We start from the raw sequence: 20,863 nt of genomic DNA, 5'->3' as shown, positions 1-20,863 counted from the left end.
AGATCTCTTTTTCTCCTCTTTGCACTTTCCCATAGCAGAAGAATTTACAAAGGAGGAACTAAAGATATTTTGTTTTTCCTGAGGGTTAGAAAGAGCCAGTGTGATGCCAATTTGTCAGTCAATGGAGACAGATGTATGCAGGCAGCAATGTGTGTTGACCAGGCCCAATGTTACATTTTGTAGGTCTCCAGTGGATTTTTATTGCAGTTTTGACAGACTTAAGTATCTATGCTGTGGTAGGCTTGAGGGATTTCTTTCTGGTGCAGAGCTTATTTGTTGTTTGGGATAATGCCAAACTATTTAGGGATCTGCACTGAATCTGGTGGTTATGCCCAAATGATTACAGAAAGTAATCTGTATTGTGATACCTCAGAACAATAAATATTACAGATCTGCCATGCTAAATAATGCAGGAATAAATAATTCTGCCTCCTGCAGTTACGATGTAGAAGACAATGGAGGAAAGCAGGGTGAATCAAATCACACACACAGCCAGAATGGGGAAAGGATTGCAATATTCAACACCAGGAGAGATCAAATATTGCAGAATTCCCTTCCTTCAGAGTAAAATATGAACGCAAACCTTGAGGAGAAATGAGGTAATCTGCATAGTCAGAACATCTGAGTATATCTTTGACTTCTCTTGTGTTTATTCCTCAGTCTTTCACACCCATGCAATTTTGGTAAGTAAATAAGGGCTTATCCTATCGTTCTCTTGTCAGATCATGAGGCAGTTTTGGGTCTGAAGCTGCGTAGGCATTTCAGTCTGCAAAGCATTACACAGGCAAAGCCTGTGCCTTCTTAGGTAAATTAAATAACTCATCAAAGCTTCAGTTTCCCTTCTAATAATATTTTTATCCTATCTGGCATTTCTCATCAGTGTACCATGCAAGGAGCATTCTTATCAACTCAATGCTATTGGATTAGTTCCAAAATGAAGATAAAATTATTCTGTATTTCACAGAAAAAATAACTGTATCATTTATTCTAGTTACTCTATGATAGATATGATATAGTTATAATAGTTACTCTATCATTTTAGATATCTATAATATAACAAGAGGAAAAAGCCTCAGGTTGTGCCAGGGAAGGTTCAGGTTGGATATTAGGAAACCTTTTCACGTGGAAAGAGTGGTGAAGCATTGGAACAAGCTGCCCAGGGAAATGGTGGAATCACCACCCTGGCAGTGTTCAAGAAACATGTAGATGAGGTGCTTAGGGACATGGTTTAACAGGTGTGGTGTTGAGAGTCTTACAGTTGGACTTGATGATCTCAAAGGTCTTTTCCAACCATAATTATTCTATGATTCTATGTAGTGGAAAATATGTAACTTCCCACTACTGGAAGAGATGCTTAAAAACCTACACTGCTTTGCTACTCAGCCCCTTAAAGAAGGGCTTGGGGCAATCCAAAGGGGTCTTCAGGTGTTGCCCTCCAGCTGAGACAACCTGCTAGCTCTGCCTGGGCAGATAGACAAGGTTGTCCCCAAAGCAGCCTTGGCCCCTTGCAAACACTCCTGAGTGTTTGCAAGGGATAACACTCCTTACCCAAATTTGTTCTTTTCTGTTGTCACTTCCCCAAAATCCAGCATGTAGACAATAGGAAAGAAACATGTTCTTCCACCACAAAAGTAATTGCACCTGGCAATACTTTGCTTCTTGCCTCTATTTAAAAACAATTAGTGAGCTTTTGGGCCCCGATCCAAGAGAGCACTTAAGGACACTCATATTCCCAGTGGAAGGTGGTTCGTTGTGTGGGAACCGCAGCACATCTGTCATGCTCCAACATTTCCGGCTCCTTTCTGGAGTACAGTGCCAGGCTGTGGCACCTCATGGGCTCCACCTCATGGACACAGCACCAGGCACCTGCTGGATGTGCTGTGCAGGGCCCGCTGGTGGGGAGCAAACAATGCCCCAAAGTAAAAAAAAAAAAAGATATCTCCCCCAAACTCAATTTAAAAAGAGAAAATCTCTAGGGAAATTCTGAAAAGTCATGGTTTCTTCTGCTACTTACGATGCAAATAAAATTTTTGGAAAGTATTCTTTACAGAGTTCTTTACTTTGCAGTGTTTTTTGATGTAAATTCTTTTGTTCCAGTCCTTTTTCTACCTTTTACCCCCAAGGAAGATGGCCAAATTACCATGGTTCAATAAGCTTTCTGCTGCTTTCTAACTCTTCCAGAGCTAACATTACTTTGAAGTTTGAAAAATGAAGAAAAAGATAAAGAGAAGAGTAAAAAAGTTTCAAATCTCGGGCAGCCTCCTTATTTCATTTAAGGAGGAGAAGCAAGAGAAAGACATGATAGAGAAAATGCAGGATTGTTTTCCTCCAAAGTGGTGAGGGCTATGTTTGTTAGAATTAAAAAGCTTAAGATAAAGGCAAAGGCAAATTGATTGCATTACATCCTTTTATTTTGATGCTTCTCAATGAGCAAATCATAAAGGACATCATAGGGGCAGCCAGAAATACAGGCTAGGAATCCCAGATATCCTGTAATGTTTCCCTGTAAATAATTCACCAATTAGTTGTGAGAACTAAATTAACAACCAGGTAAGTACCACTTTTTGCTAGCAGTAGTTGCAGTCCAATCCTTATTTATTTATTTATTTGTTTGTTTTTATTTCTTTTTGCTTTGAATTAACATCTCCAAAGCAAGGAGGAGATCAGGGCATCTCAGCTGCCGGTACAGGGATGCTCCTGACCCTTTTCTGACCAGGCTGGCTCTGTAGCAGTGTGTCCATGGGAATACTGCTAAAAGATGGGACTGTTTGGGTCTGCAGTGGGTCCCTGCTACAACAACAGTGCTCCCTGGGAACCTGTTAGCAACTCTGCACAGAGCTGCAGTGCTGTGTGGCATTACACAAAATTAGATCCCAAAAATGTGCATCGCTGTTTGGAGAAGAAATCAAAAGAATTTTATAAGATGAAAGAAAGACTTTACAGAAGAATCAGTGGAAAGCATATGAAAATATGAGAAATTAGGACCCATCAAATTCAATCCTATTGTTTTAAAGAGACAGAAAAAAGGCTTTTTTAAAAAAAAAATTTTTTTTTTCCAAAATCTGTCATTGATGCTTACTATTAAAGCAATGTGAAAGGAAAAATAACATCCACTTCTCTCTTATTTGTAAAGTTCAGGTGTACTTTTTCTCATAAATCTAATCATTTATTTATTTATCTTAATTTAATTCTTGTAAGTTTTCAGGCTGTGAAACAAAGATGTTTTCTGTTCTCTGGGAAATTTCAATAGTTCAAACGTCATTTTCCACTCAGAATTAATACAAAAAACTCAACAATATTTTTTATATTTTCTGAAAAAGAAATTCTGAGAAAAAAAAATGTAATTTGGCAGTACTGGAAAATGTCATTTTGACGCTGAGGCACAACACTGAAACAATGTAAAAGTGAATTCTAAACTTGAAACAAAACACTTCAATGTTATTAAAATGAGGAAGTAAATTTGACTTATTCCAAAGCTTTTATTTCAAAGTGTCATGAATCAACATGTTACTATGAAACACTTCAAGTTTGACAAGCAAATATCCTTGGCTGCAAACTTCTCGTCAAATGTTTTGGAACAATTCTAAGTTTCACTCTTTGCAACTGAAAGCCAGTGTTAGTGACATTCCTCTTTATGTGAGGATTATCAGTAAAATATTTGAAGTGCCTAGTTAACTTTACTTGACAGGTGACTCCATAGTTTTTACAAATCTGTCTCAAAGTCCACGTGGACCTTTGCATGTCTATGTACCAATAGGAGCCAGATTTCTACCGTCAAGTTCAATAAAAACAATGGAAAGAGTCACAGTGATCGTGACTCAGAATGTAAGTAAATAAATATCCAGCTCGTCCCATCATTTTCTTAGAAGTGTTATTATCCTTTCACCTTCTATAGAATTCAGTTTCTTTGATCATAAATTACACAACTGTTATGTATCAAAGGGCACATTAAATGCTGGCTTGAACCTTTCTGCACTTGCAAACATACTTGCATGAATCATTTGAATCTATGTGGGAAATTGAACTGCAGAAACTAAAAGAAAAGAAAAAAAGAAAAAAAAAAAGAAAAGAAATTGCTCCAATTTATCAACCTAACAAGAAACATTGTATAATCTGAATATATTTAACTATAATTTACATTTATTCTTAAAACTAGAGAGACATGGTCTACTTGTACAATAGTTTTAATACTTGTAGGCAATTTTCAAGGTTTGGAAAGGCAAGTGAGAAGGAAAGTTAATTTAAAAGATAAAATCATGGTAGAATGGTATCATTCTACTCTCTCTCTTGAAGGATAGGCATAAAGTGGAAGAAAAATAGACCTATCTTTGTAGTCAGTTTTCAGAGAAGTTTAAGGAAACAGTGAAAAGACAGCAGTGAAAAGACAAGTTATTCAATGGTTTACCTTATAAATGAGTTAAAATCAGAATCAATACATATGAAAAAAAAATATTTCAAATTAGTTATAACTGCGCACATAACATTTCCCGTTGCCATTCTGCTTCTTTCTCTGAGTAAGTCAAAAGACAGTGACATATCTATATAGGCCCCTGAATCAGATATGAGACTGGATCAGACTTCTAGAAAATTCAGGTCTGGATCTCTGCTTCATAGCTCCTCTGTCTTTGGAAATTTTTTGAACCTGGACAAGCATTACTGTAAAGGCAGGGAAAACCTGTGGCTGAGCATCAAGATCTGAAATGTGGGCTGTAAAAATGAGAGTTAAACTTCAGCCTGACATGAGACACAGTATATTACTAAGTACAAAACTGAGTGACATGAGGATTCTATTCAGGAGAATTAAAATGCCCTTTAATTCATTGTGTAGAATGTACTTTTTTTTTTTTTTAATTTGTCTTCAAATGCAATCTAAAGATAAAAATGTGGAAATGCCAAATGTTTGAGCAAAATGAGGTTTAATTGTAACACTTCCCTTGAAATACACACAATGGACTGTCCATTCTGACAAGTATTATGACACTTTATTTTTATTATCTAGGGTCTGACTAAACCCACTTTGGCATCTGAGCTTAGATTTAACTGACAAATAATTATCAGCATGCTGCACTGCAAAGCTCAGGCAGTCATGTTTTATTCCTAAATTCTATCTAGAAACCCAGAAGAGTCATTTGTTAAGCTAAATTTATGTTCAGCTGAAAATCCAGGATTCTCTGTGGGTCTTTTTGTCCTCATTAAAAGTAGCTGGAGCTGGACGAGATTCAATGAACAGGTTGATAGGTTTCACATGTACAATTTACATGTCTTTCTGTATATTTAGCAGCAAAATTTTGCTCATATTTATCCTAAAACTCCGTAACTCTCCCTTTCTGCTAATGAAGTCTTTCAGCAGAAGTTGCCTGGTAAATTGTTGGTCACTTTTCTTCTTTATTCTATGGTAATTTTTATGCAGTTGAAAAAAGCTTAAAAGCCCTTTTTTTTAAAAAAAAAAAAAAAAAAAAAAAAACTCTGAAGAAAATACACAGTTAAATCATGAACAGGCAAATTGCATTCTGTGTCCCACTAGGACATGTTCAGAACACTGCTTCAAATCACATTTCCCCTGTTAATCACTTCTTTGAATATGTTCTTTTTCCCTATACACCCTACCATCTCATCAGACATATATTGTCTATCTCCTTTTTTAGTGCCCCCTCGCCCGCACACACACACACACATATACATTTTGTCTGTTACTGACCTCTCTTTGAGAGATTTTTGAACTCTGACATTTAATCTAAATATCTATAGGACTGCCACAGAACCACAGAATCACATAATGCTCAAGGCTGGAAGGGACCTCTAGAGATCATCTAGTCCAGCCCCCCCTGCTCCAGCAGGGACACCCAGGGCACAGGGTGGCATCCAGGCGGGTTTTGAAGATTTCCAGAGAAGGAGACTCCACAACCTCTCTGGGCACCCTCACAGGAAAGTTCTTCCTCACACGGAGATTAATCTTCCTATGTTTCGACTTAACCCCTTTACCCCTTGTCCTGTCACCGGCCACCACAGAGAAGAGCCTGGCCCCATCCTCCCTACAATCGCCCCTCAGATACTTGAACATATTAATCAAATATCTCAGCCTTCTAGACTAAACAGGCCCAGCTTGCTTAGTCTTTCCTCATAAGACAGATGCTCCAGTCCTTTAATCATCTTCGTGGCTCTACACTGGACCCTCTCTAGAAGCTCAATGTCCTTCTTGTGCTGGGGAGCCCAGAACTGTACACAGTGCGGTTGCACCAGAGTGAGACCTACAGGTCACACTCCTACAGGTGCTTGTCCTCATTGTGCTTTACATGAAACCATCAATTTACAGAGGTCTGTAGCCTCTGTCAGGTAAGCTAAAGATGTTTCACTGCTTCCATATCTTTGGCTTTTAAGGCACTATGGAAAAAACAGTGGAAAAAAACAGTTTTTTTTTGAAGCAGAGGCAAAAGCAGGCAAAAGCAATTTAGCAGATTGATGAAAATAATAAGTAAACTCCTGCTTTGGTTGACTTTGAGGACAATTTTTTTCTACTAAGGTCAGGTGAGCCAGAGTTTCCCAACATGCTTGATGGCCTGTGTTCAATTGTGTTTCTGTGCTGTGCTAAGACGCACTTGTAGAGTTCCAGCAGGAGGCATGTGGGCTCTGATGGGGCAACTTGGCTGTGAGAAAGCAGGCACATCTGCACCTAGTCCAAAGACAATCAATACCAAGGGACTGGATTAGCTGTCGATGATCCGAAGAGGGTTGTTCAGTGGAGTTCCTCATCTGGTTCAAGTGGCACTCCTATTTGCAAACTTTACTGAATCATGGCCTTAGTTAATACAGAAAAATTTGACTGGTGCCAAAAGGGAAGCCAAATCCAATTCTTGTAAAATCCCTGGTATTCCAAGGGCATTACATGTCTCCTGTTAAAGATGAATTTTAAATCCTTTGCTCTGACTCTTGGTGTTAGGAGGTGGTTTATATCAGCTCTCTGGTGACATGGAACTGATTACATTGAAAATCAAGTCAGATAAGTCTACAAAGTTCTCACTTTCTGCAGTGCTCCAGCTGGGAAGAAAATCAATGTACTTAGCAACAGCAGTGACACCCATTTGGATTAAGTAAGTATTTTCAAATCTGCAAATGAAAAGTGGATTTGATGTTAAAATTTTCACCTCAGCATGAACTAATTGTATGTGAAGGGATAGAGACTTATTAGAAGCTGATAGAAATGAGTGGAGAGAAAATAATTTTGGATTGTTTTTCAGATTTTTTGTCATGTTCCTCTCACAGTTTTGTTTTGGGTATCTCAGTAAATTATCTTTTCATTTCATAATGTTTCCTGTTCATCACTCTCAATGGATAGCTTGTATTTAAAAAAAGAAAATAAAGTCACTAAACCTGACTTAATTAACTTGTGAATTAACATATTTTCTCTCTGCAGAGGCCAACGTAGTCCACCATCTTACTAGGTAATAATGTCCTTGCACTGAATAAAATATTAAAGCTGAAAAAAAGAAATAATTCAAACAATGCATTTGAAAAAATGGCCCTTTTCATGAATTGCAAATTAGCAGACATTTCTTAGACATTTCCTTGTTTATTTGAAATTTCTACCTTTTAGGAACCTATTTGAGCTGTTGTTCATTCAGAATCTTTGTGGTAAGTGTTCTAGCAATGAGTGCTAGGCAAAATGAGCTATTCAAGCTTTATGATTAGGTTCTCTTATTTCCATGAATGGGTGACTTAATGTTCAAAATAACATCTCCCTGCACCCCAGAGATGAATTTTGTGCTATCGTGAATTGTATTTTAGGCACTATAAAAGTCTCTCTAGACACCCACACTTCACTGTTCCCAACCTTTCATATGAAACTAAAATTAGATTCCTCCAGTGTGGATAAAAAGCAAATAAAAAAGATACACAGACAAATCAAGTTGAAATGTCATTGGTAATGCAGCACACTGATAGAAAATAGGTCTTTATTAGGTTGTATCCAGTCATGCCCACTGTACTGACATCTCAGGAAAGAGATCTACATCATTGCGGGGAAATCAATGAATTTTACAGCTCCATAGGCAGAACCTGTCAATAGACCAAATAAAATCTGTGTCAAGGCGTATTGGAAGAATAAGACAGAGTAAATATGAGGAAAGTCAGTTGCATGTTTAAAGTGTACCCTGAGATTTTGGGATTCATGGATTTAATTTCCAGCTCAGCTACAATCTCCTGCAACTTTGTATAAAATTGGAGACTCAGGCATCTGAAGTGGCTTTTTTTTTTTTTTTTTTTTTTCTGTAAGTTGCAATCATCTAAACAGCAGAGGAAAACCTTGACAGAACTCCGCACAGGCATGGAGATATTTGGTTATTCATCCAGTGAGATTCACTACCTATGAAAGAGTCACCGTATGCCTTTTTGTAGGGTCTTAGGGTCTTATGCCTATTTTCTTTGTGCCATAAGACCAACAGTGAAAGCTCCCATACATGGGTACCAATGTTGCAGAGAATATCCAACACTTTCATTACGGCACAAAGACTTACTTCTAACAAATGAAAGAAGGAGAGTATTTCAGTCAGAGCTCCAAAGCTGCTGCTTTTGATTAGATAGCAAGAAAAAAGGGTATTGTGCTAGCACTGCTGGGCACATCATGACGTAAAGAGAAATTAATAGAAGACATAATAAAAATGTCATAGCTTTTTGGAATAAAAATATTTTTGCCACTGTTTTGGAAAAATGACAAAATGTTGTGGCAGTTTTTGCTAAAATGAACACAATTTCATGGAAAATATCAGCTTAGTCAAAACATGATTTCCTGAAATGACTCATGTCTGAATGAAAACTTGGTTAAGGATATCTTTTAAAGCACTTATCCTTCTATCTGAAACATGCAAATAATCTTCATTACTTGACCTTTTGAACTTCTGATAACTTTTAGTAAATATTTCTGTGAGGTAAAGCAATATTATTACCCTTATTTTGGAAAAGTAGTACTGAGTCTTGGAAAAGATTTTAAAATTGTATTTAAATGCCTAGGGAGGTAGAGTAGCCTGAAGTTTTGACATATAGGCATGAGTTAGGTGCTAAGGAACTGTGTATTTGTTTCTTTAGAAGTCTAAACAAAAATTAATTTTGGTTAAAACAACTTTTGTTCATTGCCAAAGCATGGGACCTTGGTGGTTGAGATTGGTTTCCCCTCATATTATGACTAGTGTTTCTCTTGTGGGAAGAAGCAGGATAGCAGCTCCAGCCCATTCCCTGTCCAACCAGGCCAGTCTGCCTGAGCTGTTTACGCCAGACTTTCAGTTGCACAGATTTGTAGAGCAGAAATAATGAATGCACTTACTCGTGCAAGTCTTGTTGTATTTAGGATTCTCCTGAGGAAACCCTTCCAGTCGGCACTGGAACCTGTGCTGCCAAAATTCCTGAAACCAAGGATTTCGGTGGTTAGTTTCTGGCCGAAGCTGTAGGTAATAATCATCAAACCATTTCACATCAGGAGACTGAAGCTTGATCGTTATTCCACCAACAGCTTCACGCTGATACCCGTCTGTCACATCATACCGGTCTGCCCAGCCATCACTGCAGGGAAAAACAGGAGAGAGACAATATTAACCTTTCAAAAGAACAGGAAAGGTGTTTTTGTTTTTGTTTTTGTTTTTTGAAAATAACATTAGGAGCTTAAGTGCACACACCCACACCTGTGTTTCAGAGCAGAGTTTATAAAACATTGGTAATACCCCTAGAAGTGTTCACATTTTTTTTCTGTTTTCTTACACTTTCTTGTAATTGGAACCTTCTGTTTACATATTATGTTCTTTGTCCTCCACTTCAGGTAACTGAAACAATGTTAAGAAATCATGGGTCCTGAAATTTGCTGTACACAGGTGCATCATCACTGCATCACACTGAATCCCACTGAGTTCTGGAGAGAAAAAAAGTTGGACTCAGTGTTTTACTGACCTCAGAGTGATGTTACGCATGTCTAAGAAGAGGTAACCTTGAGAGTAGGTGCTCTGGGTGCTGATAGGAGGACCAGCAGGGTCATGCTCTAGGCCTTGTCTATGCAGCATAATGGAGCATGGAGTGAAGTGCCCCAAGATAAACTGACACTGCTCAAGCAGAGGTACCAATCAATCCTTGCTGCAGACAGGACTGATGGAGCTGAGCAGAGCATCATGCAGGTGTAATGTTTTGCTACCATGCCTTGGTTGCTGGTGTCTGGAGTTTGCAGACTCATGAAACATTGTTCTACATGCAGCATTTTAATCCCCTTGTTTTAGCCAATCTGCTTGCAACATTCTGTTTAAAAATAGATAACGGAAGAGGCTAAAACCTTAACATCACAAATATCTCATGGAAAATTTCTGCCCTCACATCAGTTTGATAATTGATTTCCTTGAACAAACTGACATTTTATAAATTTTGCTCAACTCTGCCAAAAACATACATATCTCATTAGAGCATAGCAGATTTCCACTGTTTTGTCATGGCCTGAGTTAGTAGCCCATGATTCCATGTCTTAAAACTTGCAAGGAATTTCAGACTCCTTCCCTCCTTCCTTCTTTCTTTTTTCTTCCTTCCCTTTCTCCTTCTTTCCCTCCCTCTCTTGCTTCCTTCCTCCCCTACTTCCTTCCTCCCCTTCCCTTTCCTTCTCCCTTTTCTGCTTTCCAAAAGTATTTATATATATTTGTAAAAAGCACTGATGTTAACAATTACATAGAGCACCCTTAAAATCCTAAAGGCTAAATAACTGAAAAATAATAATAAAACATCTTATTTCATATTATTTTTAATTTTCTTGAGTTGTTTAAAGCTAGCCCTAACTCTTTAAATTAGTTGTACTGTAACTGATCTAGGTGACCTTTAGCTGTATCAATCTGTTGCTCTATTCAGGTTGTCTGCCGTCTGGTTTCAGCTTTGCTCTTATGCTTCAGAATATGCATGAAGTCTGTCCCTAGCACATTTCCTCTTCTCTGCTTAGGGACTCTGTTGGCATTGCACATTGCACCAGTCAAGATCTTAGACTGCGACTCCTTCTGCACAAGGCATGGTTTTTATGAAGCCTGGAATCTGACTGTATCTTATTAGCACATCAGCAATGCCAGTAAAAGTAGCTTCCCCAGAGGCAAAAATAATATCCAGTGTCTGGAACAAAAATAAAGGGACTATTAAACATGTTTCAGATTTCAAGTGAAGTACTTTACTCAGCACAAAAGAATAAAATATACATTAATGAAAGGAGAAAGATGAGCCCTGGCTTTCAGCTCAAATACAGCAGTTTTTGAAAATTTACCTTCAAGCTTACATCCAATTAGGGATGAACACACGTGTTAATAATGTTCCCAAATGCACTCAGGAGTCTCAGACACTCCATCTTATATCAGGACTATTTACTGGTCTATGAATTAGAACTATTTACAGGTCGTTTTACTGATAAAAGCCACAGAGGTGTTTTTAAAATGTAGGAATGATTTAACCTTTCCTTTGAAATATTCACCTCAATCTTTGGCAAGTTTTTAAGCGTTTTTTATCCTTCCTCATAAAATTTGATAGATTTTACGAATGCAAGAAGTAATAGATTTTCTGTGGGCTTTAAAAAAATAATAATGAGTAGAAATTACCAGAATGAGATCTGTGCTGTGGTTATGTGAGCTTTATGAGTTGTCTCATAAATAACTTCAGAAGGAACTGTTTTTCAGTAATTAATTTCTTCATCATTTTTTAAAGGAAGAGTCTTGTAGACCTAATCCAGCAGAGTGCCATAAAATTTATAGCATTATTTTATGAATGATTATCCTCCCTAAGAAGATTTGCAATAACGATACCATTTTATAATGTTAAGTTATTAAAAAGAAGTGAAATAACAGTTTCAAATCGCACGTCCTTCTTCTCAACTTTTCCATGGAAGGACATCTTAATTCAATAGAGTTGCTCTTCAAACAAGTATTTCAGCTTAGTCTTCTGTGTCAAAAGCTGCTAGGAGGTGAATGTGTAAGGTTTAATCAAAGTGCAACACCTCAGATGGACAAGCCAAAAAAGCAAGTTAATATCTCATAATATGCTCAATTAATATTCAAAAGCTAATGAAAGTGGAGCAGGATAATATTGCAATTACTATGCAAATATTTGTGATATTACACCAGTCCCATCCTATGAACTCCCTGAGAGGTGCATTGTTGAGTTAGAAAGGGACAGAGAGGGAGATATCTGCTTATTTTCTCACAGACACTCCTTTCCTCTTCAACTTTTTCTTCTCCTAATGTAAAATTACATTTTAATGCAATAGCCAGTGATATAATTTTAGACGATTGGTGGTTGTACCATGAACCTTTCAAAAAGGTATCGTCCATCATTAAAATCTATTGTTTCAATTGGAGTAAGATGTTCAAATGGAGAAAGAAATTGCTACAACAGAACTCTACCATACCCTCCCCTATAGCCCACAGAGATTGTGAGGTGCTTATCTATCACTGACGAAGAACAGGACCGTATTGGTGAAAGACAGAGTTCTTTTTTTCTTGCATTAGCAGTGGGAGGTGTAGGATGCTCAGGTAAACTAGTGGTTGAGAAGAGTTTCCTCATAAGTAGTAAAAACAGTCCAGGTGGATTGTGCTCCAGTAATGGTTAGAAAGAGTTTCAACAGATTAAAGCAAATGCAAATATCCTTTATAAGTAGCGACATGAGCTTGTTTTTTCTCCACCGCGTCAGCACAGACAATACAATTTTATTCTGATTTATGGAGCTGAATGCTTTTCACTTATGTCCTCTTGCAGAGTGGATTTGTGCTCGTAGCAGGAGCATTTGACTTTTCTTTGAACTCTTTTTCCTTATATGATTATAAATTAATGTTCTTTGAAGGCATCTAATATCTTTACCTCTACTTTCAGCACAGCAGCAAATGCACTAATCATTTTGATCATGACCTATGTCTTTGGCATCATGGCAAACTGCAAAGACCTGCTGTGATTCTCACATGTACTGCAGAGACATGTGAAATAAGGATTTGGGTTCTCCTTTCACTTCACTTCACTGCGTTTTGTCTTTACAAGTAATATAGAACCGTTTTGAGAGAGCCTATTTATTTGAATGAGTTTTCCAATGCTGCCTGCTGTAAGATGTATTTACAGACTAGCTTGAATTTAGAAGTTAGGTCTGATGCTCACAGCAACAGGGAGGATTGCACAGCGCAACATTCTCCACTGTTTCAGTAAGAGTGGCAGCTGTGTCTGTGCTTTCGCAGGCTTGCTGGGGACGTTTGCAAACTGGATTTGTAACTTGAGAAACAGGGCTTAAAAGGAGACAGGCAATACCTAGTCCATTTGCCAACCTTAGGACAATTTTATGGATATCATTCTAGAAAGAATTTTGCCACACTGTACATAAAAGCCTCCAGTTCATCAACCTTCTTGAGCAATGTATTCCTGTACTTAACTATCTACAAAAATAAAACTCTTTTCTGCTTAGCATAATGATTCTTACTGAAGTTTTTACCTATTACTTCTTATTTTTTTTATCAAGGAGAAGAAAAGCAGACTGAGTATTACCCAAGTTCTCTCTTTGATATCCCAGTCAATGCAGCATACATTTATCCTTAATTTCGTAATTGCCACATATACTTATAAAGGCAGAAATTGTCAGGATAAGAATTGTATGTATTGAATCATTTTATACGGGGGAAGCATAAGAAGAAGAGAGAAATAAATGTTTTCCAAAGTTAATATACTCCTATAGGTCAGGAAAAAATACATTTCCCTGGATTCCATCCCAGTCCCTCTCTATTACCTCTCTGCAATGTTTTTTGTCTGAGGGTTACCTCCAATGGCAAAGGAAATACTTGGAATGAGTATGAGAACATTGTCTTATATTCTTATGTGCCTTTTATTAGTTCTAACATTGCTTTAATTGGAACTGAGGCAATTCAACAGCTTTGGAGCTTCAGCTTTTGCAAACAGATACTCTAATGCTAACACCTAGCAACACCTTTCTTAAAAGCTGGAAAACATTCCGTCAGAATTGAAGAATGAAGATTTTCATGCACCAGACTTTAAATTCTTTACTCTCTGTTTCTTCCATGTACCCGAAATATGTCCTCTTTTTTAACCCATGAGCAAATGCCTTGAAAAAATCACTAGGACTTAAAGATAAGATTGTGCATAAAGAAATCTCCCTGTGAAAGAAAGTAGCAGTTACACAGCTGCAGCACCAAGAGTAGAAGTCTCACACTGTGCATACGCCTGTCAGGTGTGTGCAGTAATGCATTTATCTCATTCACCAGCTTGTCAGAGTAGAAAGTTTTCAATAAGGTGAGATGCCTATGACACATGCAGATTTGGTTGTTGCTAATATTACTCTGCCATTCAACACTGTGGGGTATTATTTCTCAGGATCATGACTTGTTTTCCACTTGTCCAGTTCTTTTCTTTTGTACCCTTGACTATCACACTAAGGCTTGTTGCATTTTCCTTATGTATATCCATACCCTAGCAAAAAAAAAAAAAAAATCGTTGTTATGGATGGTTCTAAAAATAAAATTATATAATTCGGGAAAATTCTCAGGCACCAAAAAAGAATAAAGAACCATAGCAGGAAGGAAAAGGGGAAAAGTGAACTATGCTTTGCAGTACGTGCAATAGATGAGCTTGAAATAGGAGGGTGATTATCGTAATGCTCCTTATCTGTCGTTAGAGCTTATTTGCATGTTTACATTGCCTCAGGTATGATTTTTGAAGGGTATGTCAGGGTGATGGAGAATTTAGTCTAAAATAGACTTATCAGAAGACAGAAGGATGGGATTTTGCCTCTAGTTTAAAGGTCTGATTAATTTACTCACAATAAATCACAGCATGATTTTGTATCATGAAAAGATTCAATCATGAAAAGGACAGCACAGTCCCAACATTTGCAATGTTTATTAATGAATAAATATAGGAAATAATGCATAAACATATAATGCAATATAAATGATCAATGTTTTAGGTTATCTCTGTACAAACAGGTTTTTTTGTTTGTTTGTTTGTAATATGAATAGAGTTCAAAGGAAGCCCTTTTAAACACCGGGGTGCACAGTTGTGACAACAGTATGTGACACATCCTACTCCATTTCTCTCCCCCAGTCACCCTAGCTATTCATGGAGTAAAGGTGTGAACTTTTTAGGTTTATGTTTGCAATAAAAATACAAGAAACCTGAATGTGTTCTCTCATCGATTTTCTTTACCATTTTTCATATAAAATAGTCCAAACAGCTGCTTCCCTGGGTGGGTGGCACTGTTGTCATGGACTTCTTAGGACTTGTTAGGGGAAGGGAAAGCAACCTTTGCAAGAAAGTGTTGATATACTGTGTTTGAACAAAGTGTTTTGGTTTCTTCTGGAAAGAGTCACCATGGAGGAAGGTGAACATTCAAATGAAGAGCAGTACAGTTTTTGCAATAGCAAATTCGTGCTTGATGAAGTATTAAGAGGTAAACAGAAAGATATTTAACGACTATAAAGACAATTCATCATGATGTTGATGTCTCCTTTTAGCTCATACAGGGCAGCCAAGAAATTGCTAACTTTTCTGGAAAATATTTACAAACGTGTAAAGTTAGTCACTCTCTGTCAACGAGGAGATAAGAATTTACTTCTGGAAAATGTATTGGAAAAGACAGGATGGACGTTTCTCCAAGAACATTCCAAGTCAGTTTGATGTACAGCATGAAGATCAACAGCATGCTATTGAGGTCAGTTTGATGGTATGGGATAATGGAGATGTGCAGAGCTTTACTTTACTTGGTGTACTTTACACCATCTGCAGGACTACCAAATTATTAGAGTTACACATCACCGTGAACAAAATAGAAAAGGAGAACTTCTTCCACCTTCAGTTAGATAACAGAATATGGAAATCTTTACTTGCTTGGTAAGAGTCACATGAAGCAACGGCTGCTCAAAAGGGGTCGTAAGGCACACATCAGGGAATGGACAAAATAAAAAAAATAGTAGGTTCAGACAAAGGGAATAAGGAAGAAGTGTTGCCCAATACATCCCCTATGCAGAGACACAGAACATGGAAGGAATTAGAGCTATTGAAAGACATGCTTACAAGTGACAAAGATATGGACCCTTTCATGATAGACATCTGCTTAATATAATCAAACTTGGAAAACAATGGGGGTAAGGTACTTTATTATTTATTTATTTATTTATTTGAGCAATTACTCATTCATTCTCCACAGTAAAAGATTTAGTGCTTAGGGAGAAGAATGCTGAAGATGGTCTAGCAAGCTGGAATGAACAGGTGACATTATTTGGTATCTAGTTACAAGATAGAGCAGGCTCTTCTGTAGATAAATAAATACATATCTTCCCATAGATAGGAACTGCTTGAGAATATTATGATAGAAAGCAACACGGGTGAGAACAATCAGAAAAAAATAGCATATTTGACTCTTAAAAGAAGAAAAGAGCATTAATAGCAAATTTCATCAAGCCCAGAAAATTTCCAAGCTAAATCTGCTGGAAGGATAATCTAAGGAGTTGAAAAGTTAAAAAGTATTTCATACCATCAGATTAGGGTGCAAGCTACTGCTGTGCAGAGGAAGGCTAAAAGTACAGTAAGACCAGGAGTGTGACTATATGAAATGTAGTAGTAATATTTAAAAAACAAAAGCGAGCTCAGATTCCTAAGGAGCAGCATGGAAAACAAACAAAAAAAACCCATACTGGACAAAATAAAATGCAACAAACAAGGTACATCAGAAGTTGCACTAAGCAGTTCTTGAATTGCCTTACGAAGTTGTAGAGGGAGGAAGATAAAGAAGGGAGAAACTCCAAATACAATTCCAGAGCATATTTTAAAACAATACTTAACAAAAGGAAAAGCAAATAGTTAGCCTAAAACCTGTAGGTAGACAGGTTAGGTCCCAAACAAGAAGTGGGAAGGTGATCTAAAAAACAGGCTGAATGGAATTAGTTGAAAATTTGTAACTGGAAGAAATAAACCCAAAACCAGGAGAGGGATAACAACTCTGTTCAAGCACATTTAAAAGCTCCTGCAAAAAAGATCGTAATCTCTTTACAATCTCGATGGTAGATAAGAAGAGTTAGTAGAACTAAGGAGAAGAAGCACTCATTTTAGGTCTCAGGAAAATATTCCTCACCATAAGGAGTGTGAGGAGCTGGAAGAGGTTGCTCAGGGAATCTGGGGAGACTCTGAAAACAGATTAGTCAAATATCTGCCTGGTATATGCGGCAAAAGGAGAATGGTGGGCTGCTTGATTTCCCGAGGTCCATTCCAGCACTGTATTTGTATTATATTAAGGTTTATGATATGCCTGGGAATTTAGGTTTAAAAAAAAAAAAAAAAAAAAGGAAAGAAAAGGATTGTTCAGAACAAATGTACCTATCTCACGATTTCCCCAGCTTCTTATGACATTTTCCTTTATTTGTTTTCTTACTATTGCATCTTTTCTCTCCCTTCAGTGGGATGTGAAACACCCACAGACAACAAAAATTGTATAAGCATTAATCATGAGTCTGACTGTACACACAACCAGCTCTATTGATTCAATAAGGCGACTCAGGAGTGTGAAGCTGGTCACATGCTTGTGCCCCTGCGGAATCAGGAAGCACTGAAGTTAACCATCTGGAAAAGTACTTCCTCCTGCACAAGGCAAGAGAAATGGGGTAAAATTTTATCCTAATTAGAGCTGGCTAACATTTCACACAGTCAAAATGCTTTAAATTCAGATTTTTTTTTTCTAAAGTAGAAATATTTTGTATGGGTTGCCTTTTTATTCATTTTTGTTTAAACTCAGGCTATTTTAATAATTCTTTATTAAAAAAAAAAAGATTTTGGACACTTGGTCAAGAGTCTAAAGTAAGCACAGGTTTAATAGTTCAAGGCCATCCATCAGTTTTGAATATTCAAGTCTCAAATTCTGCATTATTGACCCTACACACAAGTTCTGTTACTGTCATAGGTGAATGATGGAAAATTGAAAGTTTCAATGATGGAAATTGAAATTGTTCAGTGATGAAATTGTTCAAGATGAAATTGTTTCAGTGATGGAAATTGAAACTCTAATGCCAATAAGACCCTGATAAGATATGGGATCTGAACAGCTCTGAAGTGACTGAACAACCTGACTGAGCTACCTACTCACTGGGCACAGCCCTTACATTTTCTTTGCTTGTGACCTATTTGTTTCTGATGTTTCTTAGATCTTAATCAGAAGGTTCAGATTTTATTTTATGATATGGACTTCAATGAATATTTTCAGAAAATCTTTTATCTATTTTGCTGTCTGTGTCACATTCTGATACTACTAATCAAAACTGGAACTTTATTGTGTTGAGAGTAGGTATACAAAGATCTACAACCTGTGCCTTGAAGAGTTTTACTTATAATCTGCTTCAAAACTTAACAAGCACATGTATTGGAGAGTAAAAGAGGAAAAAAAAATGCAGCCAGATAATAGAGTGCAATTCCACAGTCTCAGAATGATTTCAGCCCTTTTCAATCTCACCATAATATGAAATTTAAACCCTAAGCTCATTTTAATCTAATTGTATTAAAATAAGTTAAACACCAATGTATTGCCAAATATAGCCTTTTGCCAGCAGCAAGATTTTTGTTAGCTCCTCGCTCTAAAAGCATTAATCATGGATATTCTGTCAAGAGGTTTATGGGGAAAGGTCTGGAGTGAACGTCATGCCTTCCAAGCACCTGATACACTGAGATGTGAAACCTTCCTCCGTACACGATATGTAGCATTGCGAAATTATTTGAATTGCTTCACTAAAAAATAATGATACTTGATGAAGTGTAAACGTTAATATGTTAAATTGGTCTGGGCACAGATTTTTTTCCATGACATTCACTGGAGAGACAGCTCCCTCTCTCTACATGTGTTATACAAAAATTGCTGGAATATTCCTTCAGTGAAATATCCTAGGGAACTTTTTTAAACAGTGAAAAGCGATGTTATGCCTCTCTGGCACACCTATATCCCAGTGAGATTAGTACTAGTTTTGCATGTTAGAGCTAAGACTCCTGTAGATACCACTTAACTTTCTTACTGAAGAGGAAAAGATTGAAAGTGGGCTGATGGCTGCTGTTTCTGTGTCCAGCTCAGATGCGACAATTGGGAAGAAATACGGTGTGATACAGTGTGGAAAGATGGACATGTCCCCTAGTTTCATCCAGTAAGTAACTCACTACACCAAAAACGTCTTTAAACTTTCTGGACAAACTATAGTCACTTAAACACCATGAGTCAGCAGTAGCTACCTAGAGATAACAGTGAAAACTGTCTGGGATATTTAGTTCATCCATCCACCCACTGCTTCCATACAAACAAAATGCTAAGAGATATGTGCATGCAACAAAAATAAACCCCCACCCTCCCTTTTATAGGCATTTCCATTTATTTTCTATATTGAAAATGCAGCAGCATCTTGAGATCTGTTCAGATTACTCCTTTCTCTTTCAATTCCCTTCCCCACTTCAATGTAAGTGTGGGGAAGGGAATGTTCAAGCTAAAGGTATTCCAGTTAATGAGTTTATTCCTTGGGCTGGAGATTGCTCTTTTTGTTATGCAAAAATCTGTTTGCAGGCCACATAAAGATGATGGAAACTGCCCTTCTGCTTACATGTAATCATCCTTCTGACAAAAATCTGACCAACAGCATTTGAGAAATTTTCTCCACCGCTGTTTGTTGACTGACTGGTGGTCTTTAATTTACCTTTTGTTGTATTTCACTACCCTTTCAGGTCTTTTTCTATATCTTAAAAGCTATAAAAACACTAGAGGGTTCTCAGGCTTTTCTGCAAGGAGCTGTCAATCTCCCAAATGTAGATTTTTTTTTTTTTTTTTGTTAAAAAGGTGGGGAAAGGGATCTGCTTTTGGTGAGCAGCTGTAAATTGTTGCATTTAGATGAATTCATCTTATAATAACTGGGCGTGTAATGAATAGGGATTCTTGTCTTTCTGCCTGGCTTTTTTTTTTTTTTTTAGTTTGTAATTGCTCATCTTTGTCTTCCTTTTCAGGCAGATTATAAAGATAAATGTATTTAAGGATAATTCAGGGGAAAGAAATGAAACTGTTATTTTAGGCAGTACAACACACTAAGTTTTCTGCAAGATGATATCTAGCAGGAGTAGCTATGCAGGGAATTTGGCAGATGCCTTGTTTAGGGGACTGTTGGTGCTAATTACTTTAGAGTATCCAGATTTTGCCTGGCTAAGAAAGGTTGTGATGGCAGTTTGCAAGATTGTGGCAGCCTATAGCAACATCTGATTTGCATAACAAAACAAATAATTTTGCAGCTGGCTGCATCTGTAGTTCACATCTGCAAAGTAGTTCAGCCTGATTCTCATCCACTCTACAAAGAGACAGTTTCAAGTGCATGATACCTCTTCTTAAAGTAAATCATCTTCTGTAGCTAACAAGCATGACTGGAGGTTGCTATACTTGTACATATGATTTATATGGGCTATTTATACCTGTACATATAAATTATTTGGGCTACATTATAAATTAAAGAGTAATCTACCTGGACCTCACCTGCAAAACATCACAGTTATTCAACCTATGTATCATGCACTCTTAACTCCTGAATAATTAGCAAACAGAAGGTAAATATTTGATATATTACCAACAATAAAGAGATTGTGGATGCCTAGAGAACCTTATAAGGTCTTCAAATTATATTTTCCTAGTGTCTAATGCAAAGCTCATGTTCTTTAATCAAGAGAAGGTGCCAAGTCTTTAAAAAGGGGGTGGGAAGAGTAATGGGACTTGACAGATGGTTCCTTCTCAAGAGAAGATTTGGGAAAAGAGGATAAGCCATTTATTCAAGTTTCACATTAGATAAGGACATCCAAAAGAAAATGTAAAGGCAATGGAATT

The 20,863-nt window shown here is 37.2% G+C and overlaps 1 protein-coding gene across 3 annotated transcripts in view; it reads right to left on the bottom strand.

Moving 5' to 3' along the window:
• GRM5 (glutamate metabotropic receptor 5) overlaps positions 1-20,863 on the bottom strand; it is a 247,742-nt gene that overhangs the window by 47,440 nt on the left and 179,439 nt on the right. For all 3 annotated transcript variants that reach the window (XM_088534953.1, XM_088534954.1, XM_088534955.1), the window contains one exon: positions 9,314-9,549. In XM_088534953.1, the coding sequence (XP_088391079.1) occupies positions 9,314-9,549 (236 nt within the window). The remainder of the gene's footprint in view (positions 1-9,313; positions 9,550-20,863) is intronic.

The sequence above is a fragment of the Tinamus guttatus genome, unplaced genomic scaffold, assembly GCF_059628265.1.
Source record: "Tinamus guttatus ecotype Peru unplaced genomic scaffold, ASM5962826v1 Tinamus_guttatus_pri_ptg000602l, whole genome shotgun sequence".
NCBI lineage: Eukaryota > Metazoa > Chordata > Aves > Tinamiformes > Tinamidae > Tinamus > Tinamus guttatus.
This window is presented reverse-complemented; position numbering and strand designations above follow the sequence as displayed.